The sequence below is a fragment of the Salvelinus sp. IW2-2015 genome, linkage group LG15, assembly GCF_002910315.2.
Source record: "Salvelinus sp. IW2-2015 linkage group LG15, ASM291031v2, whole genome shotgun sequence".
In the NCBI taxonomy this organism is placed as follows: domain Eukaryota; kingdom Metazoa; phylum Chordata; class Actinopteri; order Salmoniformes; family Salmonidae; genus Salvelinus; species Salvelinus sp. IW2-2015.
The window spans coordinates 15,381,325-15,404,225 of record NC_036855.1 but is presented as its reverse complement, the minus strand read 5'-3'; the positions used below and the strand labels follow the sequence as shown (position 1 = coordinate 15,404,225).

The window sequence follows — 22,901 nt, the reverse complement described above, 5'->3', positions numbered from 1 at the left end:
CATGGTGCTCTGTCATACTAAAGTCTCTGGGTGACATGGTCTTTGTTTATATCTTCCAGTCTGACCCGTAGCGATGACCTTGTCAGCTACACGTCATCCCCCTAATGAAACCATTTTCTGACTGCAGAATGCACCGGTCCACATTCAAACCTCACTGCTACATGATACAGGAATGATGCACTCATCTCATCAGTCAACCATTGTTCAGGAAGCATACAAATAGCTAGATAGGTTTTGTTTCATTTATATGTTAAATATGTTTAGCTGTTACACAAATGATCTGTCAGCAGTGTTTTGTGTTCGTTTGCACTATTGGAAAAGTTAATTGTATTTGATGGATTTCAAATTCTTTGTGTGTCTATCTGGCAGGATGTGTTTAGAGATACATGCATGATTTCTGACTTTATAATCAATGTGTTTGTAAAGTATGAACTGTATTATACTGAGATGAATACCAGGGATCCATTATTGCCCACTGCAGAGATCAAAGAGTCTGGACTACAGAGTACTGTATTCCCTGGCCACATGCTCACCTCCAGTTCACACTGTAGAGCAGAGCTCCAGCCCAGACCCAGAACCAGAACCCCAGACCCCACTCACTCACTGCTGCAGCCACTGGCAGTGGGACAAGTATGGTGTCTCTCTGTTAGATGTTAACAGTGTATTTTCCCTTAGTGTTTCCATACGGCATCAAACCTCCTAAAGTAAGATTGTACCTGATGTGTGCAAGGCTCTCACTAGCAGTCTCGTTCTGTTAGTGCCCTGCCTCCTCCTCCAATACAGTGCTTCCACTCTAGGGCTCAGCCTGGGGATGAAAGGCAGAGCTATAGGGAGGTTGGGGAGATTAGTTGGACAAATAGTTTCAGGCCCAGGGAGATCAAGTATCCGCTCATCAGAGAGAGAGAGAAGAGAGAGAAGAAAGAGAGAGAAGAGAGAAGAGAGAGAGAGAGAGAAGAGAGAGAGAGAGAGAGTAAGAGAGAGAAGAGAGAGAGAGAGAGAGAGAGAGAGAGAGAGAGAGAGAGAGAGAGAGAGAGAGAGAGAGAGAGAGAGAGAGAGAGAGAGAGAGAGAGAGAGAGAGAGAGAGAGAAGAGAGAGAGAGAGAGAGAGAGGGGGAAGGAGCGAGCAGACAGAGCGGAGAGAGAGAGAGAGAGAGAGAGAGAGAGAGAGAGAGAGAGAGAGAGAGAGAGAGAGAGAGAATGCTAGCTTATTACAGATAAAGGCCCATTGTCTGCTGTAGGAGAGGCCAGTGTGAGGTAGACTGGGTGCACTCACCTGGGTGCAGTTATCTCTCTAATGTAATCCCAGCTTCTCTTTGAAGTTCATGGTCATTAGGCCCAGACTTAATAACCAATTTTTATACTTATGTAAGTGATGCACAGCATTGTTTATAGTAAAAAACGACGAGTACTGTTTTTAAATTATTTAAGTACTGTTTTTAAATAACCATTATAAATAATGGTCATTACAAACTTTAAAAGCCTAAAACTCAAATACAGTATAAGTATGCATTTTCTGCTGGAACAATCTCAGCAACAAAAGAGTGATCAAATTAAGATCCTACATCTGTATGCACCTTTTATGTTGAGGTGAAAAAAGGAACATGTAATTGTGGAAATGTCTACCTATTTAAAGCTGTTTCAGTCATTTGTTGTAGTTCATTTGATGGAACTGTTTGATAGAGATGTATCATTCTGCAACCATTAACCATAGTTTTCTCTTTCTCTCTTTGTAGAATCCCTCCCTCCCAGAAGGCAAGTCTCCTATCTCCCAGCACGCAGCCACCCTACAACAACAAGGGAATGTGTTTGTGGGAGTTGATGAGGCAGACCCCTCTATCCTCACCCTACACCACACGGATACAGGTGCCCGTGGCAGCAATTCCCCCTATACAGTCACTGCCTTGGATGAGAACATCACCACAGATGCAGAAGACAGACCACAACATGACATCATCGACCTGGACTCCCCCGGCCCCTCCCCCAGTTTCCAAAGGAAAGGCTCTGGCCAGAAGAGCCCATCCCAGTCTAGTCACCCTGACCCCAGTGTGCTCATGGAGGAGAACCTGCCTCCTGCGGGGTCAGCAGTGGAGCAGGGAAAGATTAGTAGTGGCTCTCTCACACAGAGGGGCCAGGGGAACAGTGAGGGGGTCGGACAGGCTGGTTCTGACCACACAGGCTTGCTGATAGTGGCACCCAATGAGGGTGATGTCATAGTCGGATCTGACAACAAGATTTACAGGCTCCTGAGTGGCCCTCCAGGGCCAGTTGGCCCTCCAGGAGAACAAGTAAGAATCTCTTAGGGACAGTTTTTAGAGTTAGAAATGTTCATAGAGGTATTTGTTTTCAAAACTCAGATCTTTTAAATATCACCAGGACTTACACGCCACATAGAATCAAAGTCAGTGATTTCATAAAACCAAAGTGATTTTCTGAACACATGATTTTACAGAGAGAGGAAGCAGAATAAACTGAAATATGAGTGGGTGTCTTAGAATAGAGAATAGTCATCCATTTGTTCCTCATGAGAAGTACTGTATGTCTTCACGGGTTTATTCAGCTATGGTTTTCTTGTAAAACAATGATATCTTTGTCTCTATTGGAAAATGAAAACATCAGTGGTTTAATAACTGTCTTTAATTTGAATTCAAATATTCCCCACTGCAGCTCATGTAATGCAAAAAAAACCTCCCTTTAATCTTTAGATTTTTTATTGCTTATAAGTACAGGTTACGGAAATACTGTACAAACGCTGTGGTTAAATCTACCCATATGACATGGACACAGACTGATTCATATGCATTCTACAAAATTACAGGAGAGAAAATAAACATCTCAAAAGATGTGGCAGTAATATGCTACTGCAGACCAAAATGTACACTTTGCCACTCTGTTGCATCATCTTTAAGTTCTATTGCCAAACCGTGATCTTTGCCTGTTGTTCCAGTATTATTATAACTTCCTGTAAATATCTATCCCTATGTTCACCACATTGTCATGTTTACAGGGATGTGCTGGCAAAGAAGGCTATATTGGGTTCAAGGGAGACATGGTAAGGGAATAGATCACTGGTGAAATAATTGTTTTGAAAATGTTTCAGTAATGCTGCTGAATGATGAGTAAACCCCAAATGACTTATGGATGTAATTTTTATGGTAAGTACAGTATGTGAATGAGTTTTTTCAGTGTGTGTGTTTGTTCTATACAGATGAAGGATCTTAATTTCAGCCCATTTTCTACAGCAGTAAAATAATCCTGCAGCAACAGAAAATTTGAATTATTATGTGGATTATAATTAATTAAGATTTTTGTAGGGGTTGATACGTTTTTCGTAAGGGAAAATCGTCTGAAGTTTCAAAGTGGAAATTACAAACTTCAGAAGCCTTTTTAAACCTCAAATACACAATTTTATATTTCCTGCATTGCAGAACAGTTCTGCAACAGGGTGATCAAATTAAGATCTTACATCTGTACCTGTTGGGACTTGTACTTTGTTGATCACAGTGGTGTAAAGTACTAAAGTAAAAATACTTTAAAGTTCTACTTAAGTTGTTTTTTGGGAGGTCTGTACATTACTTTATTATTTATATATTTGAAAACTTTTACTTTTACTTCACTACTTACCTAAGGAAAATAATGTACTTTTTACTTCATACATTTTACCTGACACCCAAAAATACATTTTGCATGGCTAGCAGGACAGGAAAATGGTCCAATTCACGCACTTATCAAGAGAACACCCCTGGTCATCCCTACTGCCTCTGATCTGGCGGACTCACTAAACACAAATGCTTTGTTTGTAAATGATGTCTGAGTGTTGGCGTGTGCCCCTGGCTATCCATAAAAAAATATGTAAAAGAAAATGATGCCGTCGGGTTTGTTAAACATAAGGAATTTGAAATGATTTATACGTTTACTTTCAATACTTAAGTAAATTTTAGCAATTACATTGACTTTTGATACTTAAGTATCATATATTTAAAACCAAATACTATTAGACTTTTTCTCAAGTAGTATTTCATTGTGTGACTTTCACTTTTATTTGAGTAATAATCTATTTAGGTATCTTTACTTTTGCTCAAGTATTACAATTGGGTACTTTTTCCACCACTGGTTGACCATCACTCTCTGTCATAGACTGCTCTCTTATCTCTGCTTTCCTAGGGATCTCAGGGTGTCAGAGGGCAGGAGGGCAGAAGAGGTGAGACAGGCCTCCCAGGTCCTCCAGGCCTACCCACCCTCTACCTGTGGAGGAACTCCCAGGAGGATTGGACTGACTTCAGGGTGAGATTCGTTCTGTCTGTCCAGTGTCTACCCATATCACAGCAGCCTGCCTGGGAGTATTATAAAACATACACAGTTTTGGCGTATGTGCTGTGTTGTCAAAGAATAACTTGATCTCCCAGTTCACCTGGATATGCTTTTGGAGGCTATACAGTTGAGCAGCAGCCACCGCCGCCCACTGCCCTGGTTCAAATCAAATCAAATTGTTTTTGTCACATGCACCGGATACAACACCTTACCGTGAAATGCTTACTTACAAGCCCTTAACCAACAATGCAGTTCAAGAAATAGAGTTAATAAAATATTTACTAAATAAACTAAAGTAAAAATACAAATAAAATCAATCAAAAAGTAACACAAGAAATGTACATAACAATAACGAGGCTATATACAGGGGGTACCAGTACTGAGTCAATGTGCAGGGGTACAGGTTGGTCGAGGCCATTTGTAAAGTGACTATGCATAGATAATAATCAGTGAGTAGCAGCAGAGTAAAAACAAAGGGTGGGGGGGCAGTCTTATGGCTTGGGGGTAGAAGCTGTTAAGGAGCCTTTTGGACATAGACTTGGCGCTCCGGTACCGCTTGCCGTGCGATAGCAGAGAGAACAGTCTATGACTGGGGTGAATGGAGTCTTTGACATTTTTTTGGGCCTTCCTCTGACACCGCCTATTATATAGGTCCTGGATGTCAGGAAGCTTGGCCCCAGTGATGTACTGGGCCGTTTGCACTACCCTCTGTAGCGCCTTACGGTCAGATGCCGAGCAGTTGCCATACCAGGCAGTGATGCAACCGGCCAAGACGCTCTCGATGGTGCAGCTGTAGAAGTTTTTGAGGATCTGAGGACCCATGCCAAATCTTTTCAGTCTCCTGGGGGGGAAAGGTGTTGTCGTGCCTCTTCACAACTGTCTTGGTGTTTTTGGACCAGTATAGTTTGTTGGTGATGTGGACACCAACTTGAAACTCTCGACCCGCTCCATTTCAGTCCCATCGATGTTAATGGGGGCCTGTTCGGCCCTCCTTTGTCTTGCTCACATTGAGAGAGAGGTTGTTGTCCTGGCACCACACTGCCAGGTCTCTGACCTCCTCCTTGTAGGCTGTCTCACCGTTATCGGTGATCAAGCCTACCACTGTTGTGTCGTCAGCAGATTTAATGATGGTGTTGGAGTTGTGCTTGGCCACACAGTCGTGGGTGAACAGGGAGTACAGGAGGGAGTACAGGAGGCTAACCATTCACCCCTGAGGGACCCCGTGTTGAGGATCAGCATGGCAGATGTGTTGTTACCTACCCTTACCACCTGGGGGCCGGCCCATCAGGAAGACCAGGATCCAGTTGCAGAGGGAGGTGTTTAGTCCCAGGGTCCTTAGTTTAGTGATGAGCTTTGTGGGCACTATGCTGTTGAACACAGAGCTGTTGTCAATGAACAGCATTCTCACATAGGTGTTCCTTTTGTCCAGGTGGGAAAGGGCAGCGTGGAGTGCAATTGAGATTGCGTCATCTGTGGATCTGTTGGAGCAGTATGCGAATTGGAGTGGGTCTAGGGTTTCTGGGATGATGGTGTTGATGGTGTTGATGTGAGTCATGACCAGCCTTTCAAAGCACTTCATGGCTACAGACGTGAGTGGTACGGGGCGGTAATCATTTAGGCAGGTTACCTTTGCTTTCTTGGGCATAGGGACTATTGTGGTCTGTTTGAAATTATAGCCCCGGCCCCGGCCAGGGAGAGGTTGAAAATGTCAGTGAAGACACTTGCCAGTTGGTCCGCGCATGCTTTGAGTACACGTCCTGGTAATTCATCTGACCCTGTGGCTTTGTGAATGTTGACCTGTTTAAAGGTCTTGCTCACATCGGCTACGGAGAGCGTGATCACACAAATAAACCAAATCATTTTTATTTTGTTAAACATTTGGTTTTCAGTGTGTGAATAGTGTGGATTTGACAGTGAAATGGTTTTGTGGGTGATGATATGTTTGCTCTGTGTCTTTTCCCTACAACATTTATCACTCCAGATTTGACATCTTCTATACAATATTTAGTCGCAAAGGTTCAGTTTGATTACATTATTTACATAAAATAATTCAATGCTTTGTTTCTTGAATAAAGTTGATTGCTGCAATTTTGTAAGTGCATCAACGTGGCAGATAAGTTACTGGAAGTATATTTTAAGGATCAATGAATTTGTCACACAGCATAAAAGTTGTATCTTATAATCATACACACATACACAAGACTAGTATGTATTTTATACACAAGAGCCACCTGTATCTTATATTCAAATGGATACGTTGTATTCAAACTTTACTTTCTCGAGTCGTGTTTATCTCCCATTTATAAACATCTTGATGTGTGATTAGATTAGGCAAGTGCATGTTTTTCCATGTGTAATGAAAATGTAAACCTAGGCAGGTTTTTATAGACTCAAGGCCCTCTGTGATCCTTTGGGGGTTAAACCTGCTTCTATTTCAAGGCTGGCTTGTTTAGTCCTTTCCCCCAGTGTTTTCTAGCTACAGCCTTAAAGCCTGTTTGGTGGCCACAGCTGAATGAGACTGAAGCAGGTCTCCAGCTCCATCAGGAACACTCATGTAGCTAACTACAGTAATGAGGCTTGATGTGAGTATTGTAACTGAAACGGCCAGTAGGATGCAACGGTCAGCCCATCTGCTCTGGATTCCCCCTCTCTCTCCAGTGATTAAAGGCCCTGTGCTGTGTGAATGGTCTACAGTGTTGCTGGCAGCTGGGAGCACACTGGGGGCTCTGACAGCCTATTAACCCTCACTCACCCTCAGTTTAGCTAGGCCAGTCTGTGGAGACCCAGGTTTAGGGGAGGTCCAGGCCTCTCATCCTTTCTGAGCTTCACCTTAACTGGGCATGCAAGGCAAGCCTTCTGCCCTGGGGAGCAGAACCTGAACCGGAGCTCTGGGCCAAGACAAACACTACCCAAGCGGAGGCAGCCAAGGCGGTTTCATATAACCAGCGGTCCTATGTGTAATTCTGTGGGAGTCAGTTGCCTCCAACTTCCCCAGCCCACATTGTACAGTGACAGCATGCTCTGTGCCAATGCCACATCTCGTATCTACCATCTGAGCAGGCAGGGAGACTGCATGGGGCTCTCAACACTTTGCCCTTATTTCATTTGGCTGCATCTCAATGTAACGACCGTAAGTGTTACAAGAAATTACGGTTGAGATTTGACCTTGAGCAAACAGTTGCGTGTTTCCCTTTCAGCAGTATCTGGGTGAAGTAGCTGGCACTTATTCCATATAATGTAATAGGGTTGCAGTAGAGCCTGTATGAGCCCAACTCTACCTTGGAGCTTAACACATCTGTTCTCTGTAAAAAAAAATAACTACATTACCGTTCCTGCCATTATATACAGGATAGCAGAGTCTGCATTACAATGTAGTTTTAACACGCTGTTGTTAGCTAGACATGGGGAAGTTGTGTTATTGTTGTAAGACAGGTTTCGTTCCCATGATGTAACTACTCTCCGTCCTATATTATACCAATGACCTCTGCTTGTTTTTTCCAGCGATCATCCTTCTTCCATTTGCTGCGTGCAGGCTGGCCTGTAAGTATCACAACTCAGTGATGTGTGCCAACTGTACTACAGTGGGTCAAAGATGCTGTGTGTGCCTGAGTGTGTTACTGATGGACCTCTTCCTATTAAATCCTCAGACAGAACAGGGACCTACTGGACCAATAGGGGAAATGGGAAAACCTGGCCTACCAGTGAGTGATATATTAATTTACTGTACACTAATCACAAATAAACTATGGTCATATGCCCTTGCATGAACTTATCAATGCAAAGACATTCATGCAAGTGTAGGTGACGTTGGGCTAGTAACTTAAAGGTCGCTGGTTCGAATACCTGAGCCAGTGAAAAATCTGTCGATGTTTCACTGCACCTATCCGGTGTATGTGACAATAAAACATGTTTTTATTTTTTTCTGCAGGGCATTCCTGGAGATCCTGGACACAGAGGAATGACAGGACACAAGGGAGACATGGTAATCTTAACAATACAACTAGCAACTTGTTATACAAATGTTCTCCTAGTGATTAATGCAAATTCAAGGCTCAGTATTGTCTACCATCTGAGATCGCCTAGTCTTCTCTGAGGTTTTGTTCTAAGCAGCTAAATGTATGAATCATGCCTGGTGTTATGTCTGTGCCAGGGTTACCCTGGACCGAAGGGTGTGTCAGGTCGAGGAGGGACCTGGGGCATAGATGGCGGGCATGGCCTGGATGGACAGCCAGGGCCACCGGGATTCCCTGGGCTTCAGGTAACACCAAAGACATTCACATGATACATTATTTACAGTCAATCTATACATTTTAACTGAGTAAAATCAACTCATACAAGACAAGATTTGATTAGAACGAAACAAGAAAGAAAGTATGGACCTCTATGACTATAATGGCATGGCGGTGGTTTCTATTTCAGGGTCCTACAGGCTATAAGGGAGAGAATGCTCCTCCAGGCGAGAGAGGAGATGAGGTGAGATTACCAGTGTAAGGTACACTACATGTCTGTATGGCAAAATGTCAGATTAGTGCAGGGAAGTGGCTGTCAAACAAGCACCCTTCTCCAAACTGTGCCTATGGTCAGATCTCACAGTTCATACACTATACCGAGTCAGTGGAAACAACCAGCATGACTGTAGGTCCAGGAGCTTTTCCTGACCACAGAACCTGGAAAACCATCTGACAGGCTCTAGTAATAAGCCGTCATCATCTAGAGTCTGTTAGTTACTGTGTTCTATTCCCCTGTTATGATGATGACCGATTCCACATTTGTGTGTGAAGCTGCCTGGACCCCAAACATGCCACCAGTCACCAGCTGGTGGCATTAGGGGACACCACAAACCCCATGGTTATACATGTTGGTTTATAGCAGGGGTCTCCAACCCTGTTCCTGGAGAGCTGGCCTCTTGTAGGTTTTCACTCCAAACCGAGTTGTAACTAAACTGGTTCAGTTTATCAACCAGATAATTATTAGAATTAGGTGTTCTAGATCAGGGTTGCAGAGAAAACCTACAGGACGGTAGTTCTCCAGGAACAGGGCTGGAGAGCCCTGGTTTATAGTAACATCACTGGCATGTCTCCTGTGTCTCTCTCCTCACTGAACTACAGGGTTTCACTGGCGAGACAGGGCCATGTGGAGACAGAGGGAAGACTGGAGAGAAGGTAACTTTTTAAATATCAAAATTGCTACTCTTTAAACCTTTTTTATTCTCAAAGTGGAAGTAGGCTAATGTTGTTCTGCACATGTCCACAAAGTGTTATTGCACTGCTCTCTAGTGGATGGAAACATCAATGGCTGCTTTGCTCAACACCAGACATGGTTTCTTTTCAACTCATCCAAGCCTGTTTGGAACATGCTTGTATTATTTTGCACTTTCACTATCAAAGGCATACTTAGAATAATTGTATATATTATATTATATATATTAATTCACTTTTCACGATCATGATCATCTGTAGCCTATGCTTATTAATGTAGTTTTCCCTAAATAAAAGTGTAGACATATTTCTTGCTATGTTCTCCAGGGTTCTAAAGGAGAACCAGGGGAACCAGGTTCTGTTGGCCCACTTGTGAGTAGAACACTTTTATCCTCTGGCCCTAATTCAGCTCTCAAATGCTGATAAGTGCTGATGTATTGACTGTCTGTGGGTAATACAGATGTGGTTTATTAAGCTTGTGCATCATACAATAACTGTTTTAATTTCAGGGGCCGGTTGGTAAAAGAGGAGTCCAAGGGTTTTTAGGGCCACTTGGGCCTCAGGTAAGACTTTGAATAACAATCAATAATCCTAATGGAACACAACTGTGTTACAATCCATGCAGCCACACTATTTGATGGTGGGGTATTCTAGATCGGTGGTTTCCAACTCCAGTCCCCCAGTAACCTCAACAGCACACACGTTTGTTGTTGCTCTGGACAAAAAACAACTGGTGCAGGTGTCCCTATCTCTTCTGTTTTTCAGGGTGATTCTGGGTATGATGGCGCCCAAGGTCCACTTGGGCCAATGGTGAGTGTAGGAGTATCATTCAAGCTCTGACGGTTACTATCACATCTACCTACTTTACTACCGCAGTCAGAACACACTTGACAAATCAGTGCATACGTACCACTTGCACAGGAAAACAATGGATGTTGTTTTTTTATGTTTGCATATTCACATATGCATTGTATGTGCCCAAACAGGGGGCTCCAGGTGTGACTGGTATGATTGGAGCACAGGGGGTGAACGGCTCAAGGGTCAGTATACTGTATTTACCAATGCACAGTGGACAGTGGATTGATGATTGATTGGCACAGACCAAAATTATGTAGCTGGTCTGCACTCAAAAAGGAGATTCAAGGTTTCTATCTTGTATTTATTTCATTCAGGAGTGGGTAGATTGCCAAAAAATTTGGCCTAAGCCTTTGACAGTGTCATCCTCCTAAAATGAGATTCTTTATTGTGAGCTCATTAAGGGTAATGACCAACATGTACATTCATGTGTGCTCTCCTGGAACAGACACACATTTTTTATTTTACCAGTCAAGTCTGTTAAGATCAAACTCTTATTTTCAATGACGGCCTAGGAACAGTGGGTTAACTGCCTTATTCAGGGGCAGAACGACAGATTTTTACCTTGTCAGCTCAGGGATTCGATCTTGCAACCTCTCAATTACTAGTCCAACGCTCTAACCACTAGGCTACCTGCCGCCGCTCAATAAGGCATCTAAATATACAATACATAATCTAATATCGAACAAGTAACTTTCTTTAATGCATTGGAAAAACATCAATGTCTATAAATAGTTACAGGAAAATAGGAATTAACATTAGAAGCTAGGTTCAGAACCCCCTGCAACAAGCAGCCTGGTCACAAAAAAGGCACCAAATCCAACTCCACATTAAGTCCACCTGGGTATAGTGTGCGTAATGTGAATATCCAAAAGGACTCTCTCTGCAGGAAAGTTCTTTCAATATTGCCACCTCTACGTGTAGCCCAAACCTTTTCTATACCAATACACTGTCAGTTCTATGGCCCACTTCCATAAAATGTCTGGCAACAGGAGAGTGCGGACCAGCTACACAATTTTGGAATTATATTACATTTTGGTCGACGAACCTGAGCGCAGTGGTCACAACAACTTTGATTGACATAGACTGCATGGTATTTCATTTTATTTGACAATTAATGAAAAACAGCCATGTACAGTAACAGTCATCCTGTGTAAGGGTTTGTCCTTCTGCTGTGTTCCTCACAGGGAGAAGCAGGGCCAGATGGACCAGTTGGCCGTAGAGGGCCCCCAGTATGTGTTTTTGTTTTATTTCTGTCATTGAGACTTCCTTTTTTCTTTCAGATATTTGTTCAAAATGAACAGTCATTCTTCTGTGTATTGTCTTTCTCATAGGGTCCCATAGGATTGTCAGGACAGAGAGGCTCTCCTGGACTTCGAGGAATCCAAGTAAGCAGGGGAGGACTTGGCCCCCACACCGGACAATTTTAGTCCTTGAGGCCCACATTATTAGACAGATAATGATCATTTTGCGCAAAAATAAAACTAGTTATAAAGGCCCACTAGGCTAAACATTTGTGATGGAAAAATATATAATATCACAATATTTTTGGTTGACGATATTATATTGATATTTGACTCCAAGTATCAATTTGTAGAAAATATTTGTATATATATTTGCTTCTGTAGGTAGCGTTAGCTAGCGCTAGTCGGCTGTACCTGCGCCAAAATTCCGGTATTTTTCATTCAAAAGCTTGTTCTCCATTGTCTTTTCGCACTGAACACAAATATAAACGCAACATGTAAAGTGTTGGTCCCCTGTTTCATGAGCTGAAATAAAAGATCCCAGACATTTTCCACATGCACAAAAAGCTTAATTCTCTCAAAGTTTGTGCACACATCCCTGTTAGTGAGCATTTCTCCTTTGCCAAGATATTCCATCCACCTGACAGGCGTGGAATATTATATCACAACACAATGCTACAGATGTCTCAAGTTTTGAGGGAGCGTGCAATGGCATGCTTACTGCAGGAATGTCCACCAGAGCTGTTGCTGCCAGAAAATTGAATGTTAATTTCTCTACCATAAGCGGCCTCCAACGTAGTTTTTTAATTTGGCAGTACGTCCAACCAGCCACACAACTGCAGACCACATGTATGGCATCGTGTGGGAGAGCGGTTTGCTGATGTCAACGTTGTAAACAGAGTGCCCCATGGTGGCGGTGGGGTTATGGTATGGGCAGGCATAAGCTACGGACAATGAACACAATTGCACTTTATCATTGGCAGTTTGAGTGCACGGAGATACCGTGACAAGATTCTGAGGCCCATTGTTGTGCCATTTATCCGCCGTCATCATCTCATTTTTCAGCATGATAATGCACGGCCCCATGTCACAAGGGTCTGTACACAATTCCTAGAAGCTGAAAATGTCCCAGTTCTTCCATGGCATGTCACACCTTGAGCATATTTGAGATGCTCTGGATCGATGTGTACGACAGCGTGTTCCAGTTCCCACCAATATCCAGCAACTTTCCACAGCCATTGAAGCGGAGTGGGACAACATTCCATAGGCCACAATCAACAGCCTGATCAACTCTATCTGAAGGAGATCTGTCACGCTGCATGTGGCAAATGGTGGTCACACCAGATACTGACTGGTTTTCTGATCCACGCCCCTATCTTTTTTTAAGGTATCTGGGACCAACAGATGCACATTTGTATTCCCAGTCATGTAAAATCCATAGATTAGGGACTAATTAATTTATTTAAATTGACTGATTTCCTTATATGAACTATAACTCAGTAAAAAAAAAAAATATGTTGCATGTTGCGTTTATATTTTTGTTCAGTATAAATAGTGAGCCAACATATTTTTCGCAATACATATTGTATTGGCACCTAAGTATCGTGATATTATCGTATTATGAGGTCCCTGGCAAATCCCAGGTCTACTAAAAATGGACCAGCCCATCTGTTATTTGCCCGAAATTCCAGATGGCCAGTCCGCCACTGCAAGTAAGACATGCCAGCTAATTTTCACAGCAAATACACAGGCTCTGTGGTTATAATATTCACTTGATCATTATGCATTTTGATATACTGTGGCAGCAAAATTGGTGAAATTATATGATTATAGATACTCATTTTCAGTTCATACAATAATAGCACTGGTGGAAATCTCAATGTTCTTGCCAGCTACAGTAGATCTAGGAGGTTACTTGTTTTCCTGGTATTCTCTCAGTAAATGTCCAGTTGAGTTTGGGGCTACCTGTCTAGTTTTTGGCGTGGTTTAGTCCTAATGACTGCTCCTGCACACCGAACGCTGGCTCCTGGCAAGCAGAGCAGACAATGGGGCTCTCCCTGAAGCCTAGTAAGACAGTGGTGCTCTCCCTGAAGCCTAGTAAGACAGTGGTGTAGATGTGAAACCCTACTTTTTAAATATCCATGTCCTGGCTAGTCTCAGTCTAGTGAAATATTAGCCATATCCAGATGGCCTCATAACCATGTGATTCAAATCCTGGGACATGTCACGTTCGTCATAAGGAGTAAACCAAGATGCAGCGTGGTATGTTTCCATCCTTTATTATGGAAGAGAAAACTTCAAAGAACAAAACAACAAAACGAACGCTATAATAATGCTCACAGGCAACTAAACATAGACAAGATCCCACAAAGCACAATGGGAAAATGGCTACCTAAATATGATCCCCAGTCAGAGACAACGATAAACAGCTGCCTCTGATTGGGAACCATACTAGGCCAACATAGAAATACAATTCACCTAGATAACCCACCCTTAAATCACACCCCGACCTAACCAACATAGAGAATAAAAGCTCTCTATGGTCAGGGCGTGACAGGACAGGCCTTATAATCATATTGTTCATTATAGCAATCATACTGTATGATGACTTAGATGTACTTTATGACCTATTTATAAACAGGCTCTGACATACACAATGTGTATGCATACAACTGGTCTACTTGCATATAGCCTCATCATACTTCAACATTTTATTTTGCTGAAACAGTATTGAATGTTCTCATGTATTTTGTTGTCAGGGACATCCAGGGATGTATGGTCTTCCAGGTCAAAAAGGTGACATAGTAAGTTTAGTTACGTTCATCTTTTGTTTAATCAAATTAATCTCTTGTCAAAACCCACATAGGCCCAGTCATAAATCAACCCCTGCCTCTATCCCCTAGACACTTGCTGATGGCACCTGGTAGGAGTTGGTTAAGTCTATTTGATTATGTTTGTCCATTTCTGATTCTCTAAAGGGTGAAGTCGGGCCAATGGGCATGAAGGGTTTACCAGGCCTTGAAGGGCCCATGGTGAGTTCTTTGTGGATGAGCTGCACATTACTCTACATTTTTATTTGGATAGACATGTGGCTGCAAACACGTTTTGGGATAAAACATAAACAGCATTCTGCATGGCATAATCAACATGCCAATATAGACTATCGTGAAAACTGATTCTAAAAGCTGTTTTAAAACTGGGTCATCAGAATAAAAAAGGTTTATTCGCCAGCTTTGTTGTTTGACTTATGGCCACACTGCAGCAATAAAGTTCTTTAAAATCACAAATCTCCATGTGTCTTGCATCTCAGAGCTGACTCTGGCTTTTATACAGAAACACATGAGTTGACTTCTCACTCATTTTACAACTCTGCCAGCTGGTATTTCACTCACATGTTTTAGCTCCTGGTTTTAGTTCAAGCTCTAAAACAACAGAAATTGAAAACATATTTTGGATATGGCAATCTGTTTTACAGGGGTTTCCTTATTGGGATGAGGGCATACCTATATTTACTCTTAACATAGTATATAGTAAAAGGGTCCCCACTTAATCTCACCAAACAATGGGCCTGACATCCGATCTAGCTAGATACACTGGGATACACTGTAGTGTACAGAATCTAAAGCATCTGTGTGACTTTATGAGTGAAACAAATCCACGTCACTGTCTCTCTACGTCCTCTCCTCTCTCTGTCTATGTATCTGTCTGTCTTTTAGGGGACTGCTGAAATTCCAGGTCTGAAGGGGGCTCCAGGTGGCACAGTAAGATGTATATAATTATTCTCTTGTTTATTAAACAGGAGTGACATCTTTAGAGAGGAGTGAGGCTCTATTCTATGAATCCTATCTGAGCAGATCTGACGTTTCCTATAGGGCTTCAGAGGACTAGATGGAGACAAAGGAGATGCTGGACCCAAAGGAGACAGGGTAGAGACTTGATTATGGGTTTGGAAAGCCTTTTCTTGGATGCAGTAGTACAAGAATCATGACTATCACAAAGGTCATGTTCATGAAGATCTCGTAAAAAAAATGTTTTTGTGAAAACCTTCATATCATATGGTGTTTTGATACCATTAGTATTTTTTTCCCTCAGGGTTCTGTTGGTGCGTCAGGGATCCTAGGCCGTCAGGGTGAGAGGGGTCAGAGTGGCCTCTCAGGCCTTCCTGGTGTCAGAGGTCAAGCTGGCCCCCAAGGCATTCCGGTAAACATCAGGATGACACCTGCTATTCACAGCCTTTATTAACATACATTAATAACACTCTCCCCATCTTCCTACTGTACCTCTTCTGCCATTACATACTGATACATGATTCATGTAAAATGTATGAAGAATTATGTTGGATACCTGTAGTTTGTGTTTATGAAATGGCACGGCTCCTTTGAACCTTTGATGAGAGAGGCTCTGATCCCTTTCTCTCCCATGCAGGGTGAAGATGGAGAGGTCGGCCTCCAGGGAGTGGTTGGAAAGGAGGGGTCAAAGGTCAGCAGAGTTTATCACTGTCTGGTGGAGTGATTACAACAAACTAGACTTACTTTATTTTTCCTGAGGGAACTTCATGTCCTGAGGGAACAACTAGAGCTCTTCTGGTAGACCTCTCCTTTGTTCTAGTCTACATGCAGCTGTATTCAATGAGCCCATATTGAATGGCTAGCTTCCCAAAGATGTCAAAGTCTTATAACCCGAGTTTCAATACAATACAATATAATACTGACAGAGTTATGTCATGCCATAGTCTTGTATCACATGCCATAATACAGACTCATAATCTTAATTTTGAATGTCTCTCTTTGTTTCCACCTAAGGGCCACAGGGGAACTCCAGGCCATAATGGGAAATCAGGACCTAAAGGACCCAGGGTAACTGTCTCCTCAAATACAGTGTTTCCCAACTCCAGTCCTCGAGTACCCCCAATAGTAAACATTTTAGTTGTAGCCCCTGATAAACTCACCTGATTCTACTCATTGAGGGCTCAATGATTAGTTGACAAGTTGAATGAGGTATGCTTGTTCGGGGCTACAACAGAAATGTGGGGTACTGGAGGACTGGAGTTTGGAAACACTGCTGTAATAGATCATCTTTGTAGATACATTACTATACCCTCTGCTGGAAGATGTTGTTGTGACTGGGGGAATAATTACATTCTCCCTCTGATATTTTCTATTTCCAGGGTCGTACTGGACAGCCTGGTCTTTTTGGTATACCTGGAATCCCGGTAAGAGAACAGTATTCATTCTCATATGAATATTACTTGACAGACAATCCTTGATGGATACTGTAGCTATAGTAACAATCAGCTGTCCTTGTTGTGTGTGGTATGTATGCCAGACGTGTTTGTGTCTATGTCTGTGTGTTATGTTGCAGGGTTTTAGAGGCCTCATTGGGACTGAGGGTGCAGAAGGAAAGCCTGGTACACAGGTTCCCATTTTATAACTTTTAATTTTTTAAATATCACTTATTAGGATTTTCTACTGACTCCTTATTGTCTACTGTGCATTGTCAATGCAGTTCCTTGAACAGGTACTAACCCAGCTATTTCAATCATTATTGATAAGTAGGTTTCAAGATAAGTTCTGTGTACAGATAGATAGATAGATAGATAGATAGATAGATAGATAGATAGATAGATAGATAGATAGATAGATAGATAGATAGATAGATAGATAGATAGATAGANTAGATAGATAGATAGATAGATAGATAGATAGATAGATAGATAGATAGATAGATAGATAGATAGATAGATAGATAGATAGATAGATAGATAGATAGTAGGATCTTAATTTGTTCATTCTTTTGTTGCAGAGAACTTTCCTGCACAACAGGAAATGCAAAATTGTAGTGTATTTGAGTTTTAAAATGTCCACTTTGAAATGTCAGACTTGATTTGCCCCTACAAAAATGTCCATTAATTATAATCCACATAATAATTCAAATTTCCTTTTGCTGCAGGGTTATTTTCCTGCTGTAGAAAACTGACTGAAATTAAGATCCTACATCTGTACAGAAAATAAATGTATGGCATGATAAAAACAATATGTGTAATGTTTGTGTTGTTGTGTGTGATTGTAGGGTGAGCTTGGTTCTGCTGGTATTCCTGGAACTAAAGGACACAGAGTGAGTCACACCCCTTTAACCAATCAGCTCTAAACAAGTAAAAGTCAACAGTAAAAAGAACAGAAACACAAATGGCTCAATCATTGCTGAACTCTCATAAACCACAGCAATAAAGAGAGGTGTGATTGGTTGCTTATCAGATGATCCTCCTTAGACACAGATATAATCGCCTGCTGTGGGCCTGTGGTGGCTATTGCTGTCACAGCTCTCCTGTTTATATGAGCACCTACATGTCAGACAGACAAGACTAGATAGTGTACCAGTAAAGAGGTTTACAAGGCCCTGACCATCCCCAGGGGTTTGTAGGCTCAGTCAGTCAGTGTCTTTGTAAGACACATTCAGCATGGCACAGCCAGGGATGATCTGAGGTCCTCAACACTGCTTTGTAAAGTCTTGATATGTGATGCTGGTAGTGCACATTGAATTAGGGTATACATTTGTTGCTACAGTACATGGTTGTATATTCACGAGTCAATGTGTGTTTAACCTCTCTGTCATACATCCAGGGATTTTCAGGTCTGGGGGGAGCACCAGGACGAGCAGGTCCCCCAGGTGCTCAGGTATGTCCAACACTAAATGTCGCTGACCTATCATTGCTGGACCTGCACATTCTGTCACCCTCCTCAACCTACTCATTCTTACCCTCTATGTTTGTATCTATTTCATGATTTCAACAGGGTCCTCCAGGAAAGTCTGGGCAAGACGTCAGTCCTGGGCCACCTGGTGATAGGGTGAGTACTGTAGGCCAAAAGCCTCTGTCTCCGACCGAAATATTACCGACATTTCTCGTTAATGAGTCTCTCTGTTCTCTAGGGCTTCACAGGGAAAGATGGCTTGGAGGGTCGCCAGGGGCCAGTGGGCATGTATGTAAGTGTTACCTGTCCAAACCCAACAAGGTGTTAGAGTGGGCTAGTGGCCATAACCAGTCTACATTTAATTTAATGTGTTTAGAAAAGTATTTTTATAATCCCGCTGTGAGAGTTCATGCTCTGTAGGTGTTACTGTAATCTGTTATTTTTTCTAAGAAAAGTGTAAAAGATAGATGTTTAAACCAATTATTATCAAAAAGAAAGGAGGACCAAGGCACTCTTCATATAATTAATTAAAATGCCTTTATTAGTATGGCATGTTCAATAGAAACAAAGTTGTTTAAAAACCGACGCGTTTCGGCTGCAATTATTATCATCTTAGTGCAGTGGTACCTACTACTGCCAACAACCAACTTTGTGTGGAACAACCAACTGTAACCGTAACTGTGGAAACCCATTCCTTGTACAGGGCTACCCAGGAGCAGTGGGTTTAACTGGGAGACCTGGTCATTTTGGAGAGAGGGTAAGAAAATACCCCATACAGTTCTACCACATGTTAGTGTTAGTATAGTTGTTGATTTCATTGAATGCCACCTGTCTGTGTCTAATCTCAGGGGGAACCTGGTGTGAGAGGCCCCGCTGGTATCCCTGGGAAGAGTGGACTACCAGTGAGTACACTGTACTGACACTCACATCATGGAAAGAATAGTGTAAACTAATATTGGTGGAAATATTACACATTGATACCTTTTATTACCACGTTGATGTTTTTGATCTGTCCTATAGGGGTTAAAGGGATTTCACGGAGAGAGAGGGCCCGCTGGACCTCAGGTAAGGAAGCTCACTCTTTAAGACCATTTTACTCATACAGACTAGCTTTAGACACACTGGATGAGGTTTCCCCCTGGGGTTACAGCCTGACTCTGCCGTGATGTTTTTCTGGTTTATCCACCTCAGGGTCGTCAAGGAGACACTGGGCTCAATGGCATACAGGGGTCACCAGTGAGTAGCACTTTTAAATCATGTCCTTGTCCTCTTGTTTGGTTAGATGGCACTTTGATGATTTGGTCATTTTGTTTTCTAGAGACAGATTAAGTTATGAGGTCCATGGTTGGCTGATGTGAATGCACTATGGTCCATATTTGTCTTGTGGTTGAATCAGAAGATAATACAAAATATATGTTTTTATTGTTACATACTGTATATCGGATAGGTGCAATGCAATGTGTTTTTTACAGGGGCAGCCCTGGAGCAAATTAAGGTTAAGTGCCTTGCTCAAGGGCACTGGTATTTGAATCAGTGACATTTAGTTTACTGGCCCAACGCTTTAACCGCTATGTAACTGGTTTTAGGGTCCTCCAGGCCTACCAGGGCCAGAGGGCAGGACAGGAAAGCCAGGCCCCGCAGGAAGCCAGGGGCCTCTGGGGCCTCAGGTGCCAGCCGGGCCCACCGGGTTTCCAGTGAGTGGGTACTTTTCATCTTTCTCATTGTTTCATTCCAATAAAAAAAGTAATCAGAGGCCTATCTGTATATTAGTATTATATTAGTATATTATATTATTTTTGTATTATTCTATATTCTGTTGATTAAATATTTTAATGAACATTACAGATATTAAAATGTATTATCAATACATGTATAGTCACTCTTGAGTCTGATAATGTATTTTATCTACTGTATCCAGGGCACTCCTGGGATGGATGGAGTAATGGGGCAGATTGGAGAAAATGGATTGCAGGTGAGTTCAATGTTAGCCCTAGCTCTTGTCTTTTTCTATTTTCCAATGATAGATTGAAAGGAATAAAGCATGAATCATGATAGTCAGTAATGCATTGAGTGATGTACTGTACTGTTGTGTCTGTTTAGGGAGCAGCAGGGCCTGTTGGGGACAGTGGGCCATCTGGACTGGATGGACAGCAGGTGTGTGTCTGTTCTTAGACAGTCGTATACCCATCCACCTCCATTAGGACTGATGTTGTGTTTTTTGCTATTTTTTGGTGTGGTATATCATACAATACTTTTGCAATAGTGCTATCATGGCTGACATTGATGACCCTGTACTGTATTCTCCTGCCTACCAGGGTCCCCCAGGAACAGTTGGTGAGGAGGGGCCATCTGGCAGGAAGGGGGAACCGGTCAGTGACATCATCACAATAGGATTTCCTCCCCTTTTCAGTAGTTCAGTTCAAATGTGTTAATTAGATCGCTCACTACTCTATCCCCACCTCTCTGACTCCATCTATGTTGCTGTGAGACAGGGAGCTCCAGGTCCCTTTGGAAAGCCAGGGCCGAATGGACTACAGGGAGAGCCAGGGCCACAGGGCTCCCAGGGGCTGCAGGGTGAGCCTGGGCCAAGGGGCAAAGAGGTCAGTTGTATTACCCTTTCTACCAAGCTCATCCACAGACACAGGCTGCCATCATTATCAGCTTGGGATGTGGTTTCATGGTTTCCTGTGATTGTCTGTTGCAGGGAGAGATGGGAGGTTTCGGCAACAGAGGATATCCTGGTCCTAAAGGACAAAAGGTAGTGGGATTAACAGAATAAAGAAGGCCTACTTAATATATGCTTTATGTGTGGTTCTATATGTATGATACAATGCCTGTTAAGATTTTCAGAAGTCTTTGAAAAATGTATTCTTGCTCCTCTGCCATACAAATCCCAATCTGATACTTTCCATATTGTTGTTTTTCCTCTCCAGGGGGACATAGGACCTCGTGGATTTTCTTGGTCGGAGGGGCCCTCAGGAGCTCTTGGGGACAATGGGAAAAGAGGAGTGAAGGGAGAGAAGGGCTACGTAGGACTACGAGTAAGTGACTGATAAGGTGTATTCTATACTAATGTTTGATGGTTTAATAGAGGTGACGTGTGTGTGATATGTAGATTTGGCGCTTCAGCGGTGTTCTGTTTCTGTTCATCAGGGCCAGGTGGGGTTGATGGGGGAAGCTGGACCATCGGGCTTGTCTGGACTGGAAGTAGGTTTGAAGTAGACTGGAGTGTATTGATAGTTAGAACATCTGTTATTACTCAGTAATGGCAATGTCTCTAATGGCTTTGTAGAATACTATGCCTAACAACCTGTTATTGTTCCAGGGTGTTCCAGGACCTTTTGGATTGGCTGGGGCTGATGGACCACAAGGGCAGAAGGTACAGTATGATATTGAAATTCTCTAATCACGATCGGGACAATGATGCCATATAGCTGTACAGTAACATGGAGTTGTAATTTCTCTAGGGGGACAAAGGCCCTTATGGTATGACTGGGAACCCTGGAAACTCAGGCCTTAAGGTATGTATTGCCAGCAAAATTGTTGTTCATTTTCATAAATGAATTATAGAGAGTAATGTAACTGTAGGCTTGATTGGTTTTATTGAGCTGTTGTCTTCTAATGACAGGGGGTGTCAGGCATCAGAGGAGTGAATGGTGACATGGGGAAACATGGACCAAAGGTACCTAGTATATCCAAATCATCTGCCAATTTATATTGATAAGATTGTAATTCAAACCATATGCACAGCATCATTGATTGCACTTGCATGGTCAATTTCTGTCATAATTAAATTTTGTTGGTTTATTGTAGGGAGTGGGGGGAGGCATGGGGAGACAGGGAGAGATTGGTCCAAAGGGTTTCCCCGGACTTAAGGGGCCCAAAGACAAGCCTGGAGATAAAGGAGAACCAGGAGAGCAGGTGAGGCTGATTGATATCTTTCTTTCTAGAGAACATCTATATAATAAATATATATATATAATATAATAATATAATATATAAATTATAATTATAATTATAATTATAATTAATTATAAAGAATATAATAAATTGTTCATTAAGATGACTGTCTGAATGTCTCTGTCGGGTCCAGGGGCCAGAGGGTCTTCCAGGCGACAGGGGGCCCCAAGCGTCTCCTGGATTGGAGGTAGGAACACAGACACATGTGAACTGTGGTGTTGGTATGTCTTTGGCAACATGACATAAGTTGGTAAACATTTTGGTTGATGTTTTTTTCTACTCATCCCTACTCTTAGGGTTTGCCTGGTGAGGTGGGGCCTCAGGGAACTGTTGGCCCACCAGGACCTTTGGTAAGTGCTACAATAACGTGTTAGACCTTATATACAAATGAAACACACATATTCCAATATCTTCACCAGAAATAAATGTCTACTGATGACGTTTTATGATAAGTCAACATTACCTTTTTGCTCTTCAGGGACCAAAAGGTCAAACAGGCCCTGAGGGAAGACTAGGCCAGAAAGGTCAAAAGGTCAGGTTAAGCTTCACCTTTCACCTGTCTTTACATCTACATATATAGTATTTAGCACTCTGTCCCATTCTGACATCCTACCTGTATCAAAGGCCATATCATAATGTCCACTTAGT

General features: G+C 42.4%; 1 protein-coding gene across 2 annotated transcripts in view; it reads left to right on the top strand.

Annotated features, from left to right (window-relative positions):
- LOC111974807 (collagen alpha-1(II) chain) overlaps positions 1–22,901 on the top strand; it is a 71,959-nt gene that overhangs the window by 44,633 nt on the left and 4,425 nt on the right. For both annotated transcript variants that reach the window (XM_070446965.1, XM_024002813.2), the window contains exons 7-53: positions 1,733–2,284; positions 3,004–3,048; positions 4,161–4,280; positions 7,809–7,847; positions 7,955–8,008; positions 8,236–8,289; positions 8,458–8,565; positions 8,727–8,780; positions 9,416–9,469; positions 9,833–9,877; positions 10,015–10,068; positions 10,271–10,315; positions 10,492–10,545; positions 11,548–11,592; positions 11,695–11,748; positions 14,364–14,408; positions 14,583–14,636; positions 15,321–15,365; positions 15,477–15,530; positions 15,697–15,804; positions 16,030–16,083; positions 16,407–16,460; positions 16,772–16,816; positions 16,966–17,019; positions 17,674–17,718; positions 18,225–18,278; positions 18,396–18,449; positions 18,532–18,585; positions 18,997–19,050; positions 19,142–19,195; positions 19,314–19,358; positions 19,485–19,529; positions 19,880–19,987; positions 20,212–20,265; positions 20,394–20,447; positions 20,609–20,662; positions 20,786–20,893; positions 20,998–21,051; positions 21,227–21,334; positions 21,447–21,500; positions 21,619–21,672; positions 21,761–21,814; positions 21,922–21,975; positions 22,107–22,214; positions 22,387–22,440; positions 22,550–22,603; positions 22,732–22,785. In XM_070446965.1, coding sequence (XP_070303066.1) covers positions 1,733–2,284; positions 3,004–3,048; positions 4,161–4,280; positions 7,809–7,847; positions 7,955–8,008; positions 8,236–8,289; positions 8,458–8,565; positions 8,727–8,780; positions 9,416–9,469; positions 9,833–9,877; positions 10,015–10,068; positions 10,271–10,315; positions 10,492–10,545; positions 11,548–11,592; positions 11,695–11,748; positions 14,364–14,408; positions 14,583–14,636; positions 15,321–15,365; positions 15,477–15,530; positions 15,697–15,804; positions 16,030–16,083; positions 16,407–16,460; positions 16,772–16,816; positions 16,966–17,019; positions 17,674–17,718; positions 18,225–18,278; positions 18,396–18,449; positions 18,532–18,585; positions 18,997–19,050; positions 19,142–19,195; positions 19,314–19,358; positions 19,485–19,529; positions 19,880–19,987; positions 20,212–20,265; positions 20,394–20,447; positions 20,609–20,662; positions 20,786–20,893; positions 20,998–21,051; positions 21,227–21,334; positions 21,447–21,500; positions 21,619–21,672; positions 21,761–21,814; positions 21,922–21,975; positions 22,107–22,214; positions 22,387–22,440; positions 22,550–22,603; positions 22,732–22,785 — 3,321 coding nt within the window. The remainder of the gene's footprint in view (positions 1–1,732; positions 2,285–3,003; positions 3,049–4,160; positions 4,281–7,808; positions 7,848–7,954; positions 8,009–8,235; positions 8,290–8,457; positions 8,566–8,726; positions 8,781–9,415; positions 9,470–9,832; positions 9,878–10,014; positions 10,069–10,270; positions 10,316–10,491; positions 10,546–11,547; positions 11,593–11,694; positions 11,749–14,363; positions 14,409–14,582; positions 14,637–15,320; positions 15,366–15,476; positions 15,531–15,696; positions 15,805–16,029; positions 16,084–16,406; positions 16,461–16,771; positions 16,817–16,965; positions 17,020–17,673; positions 17,719–18,224; positions 18,279–18,395; positions 18,450–18,531; positions 18,586–18,996; positions 19,051–19,141; positions 19,196–19,313; positions 19,359–19,484; positions 19,530–19,879; positions 19,988–20,211; positions 20,266–20,393; positions 20,448–20,608; positions 20,663–20,785; positions 20,894–20,997; positions 21,052–21,226; positions 21,335–21,446; positions 21,501–21,618; positions 21,673–21,760; positions 21,815–21,921; positions 21,976–22,106; positions 22,215–22,386; positions 22,441–22,549; positions 22,604–22,731; positions 22,786–22,901) is intronic.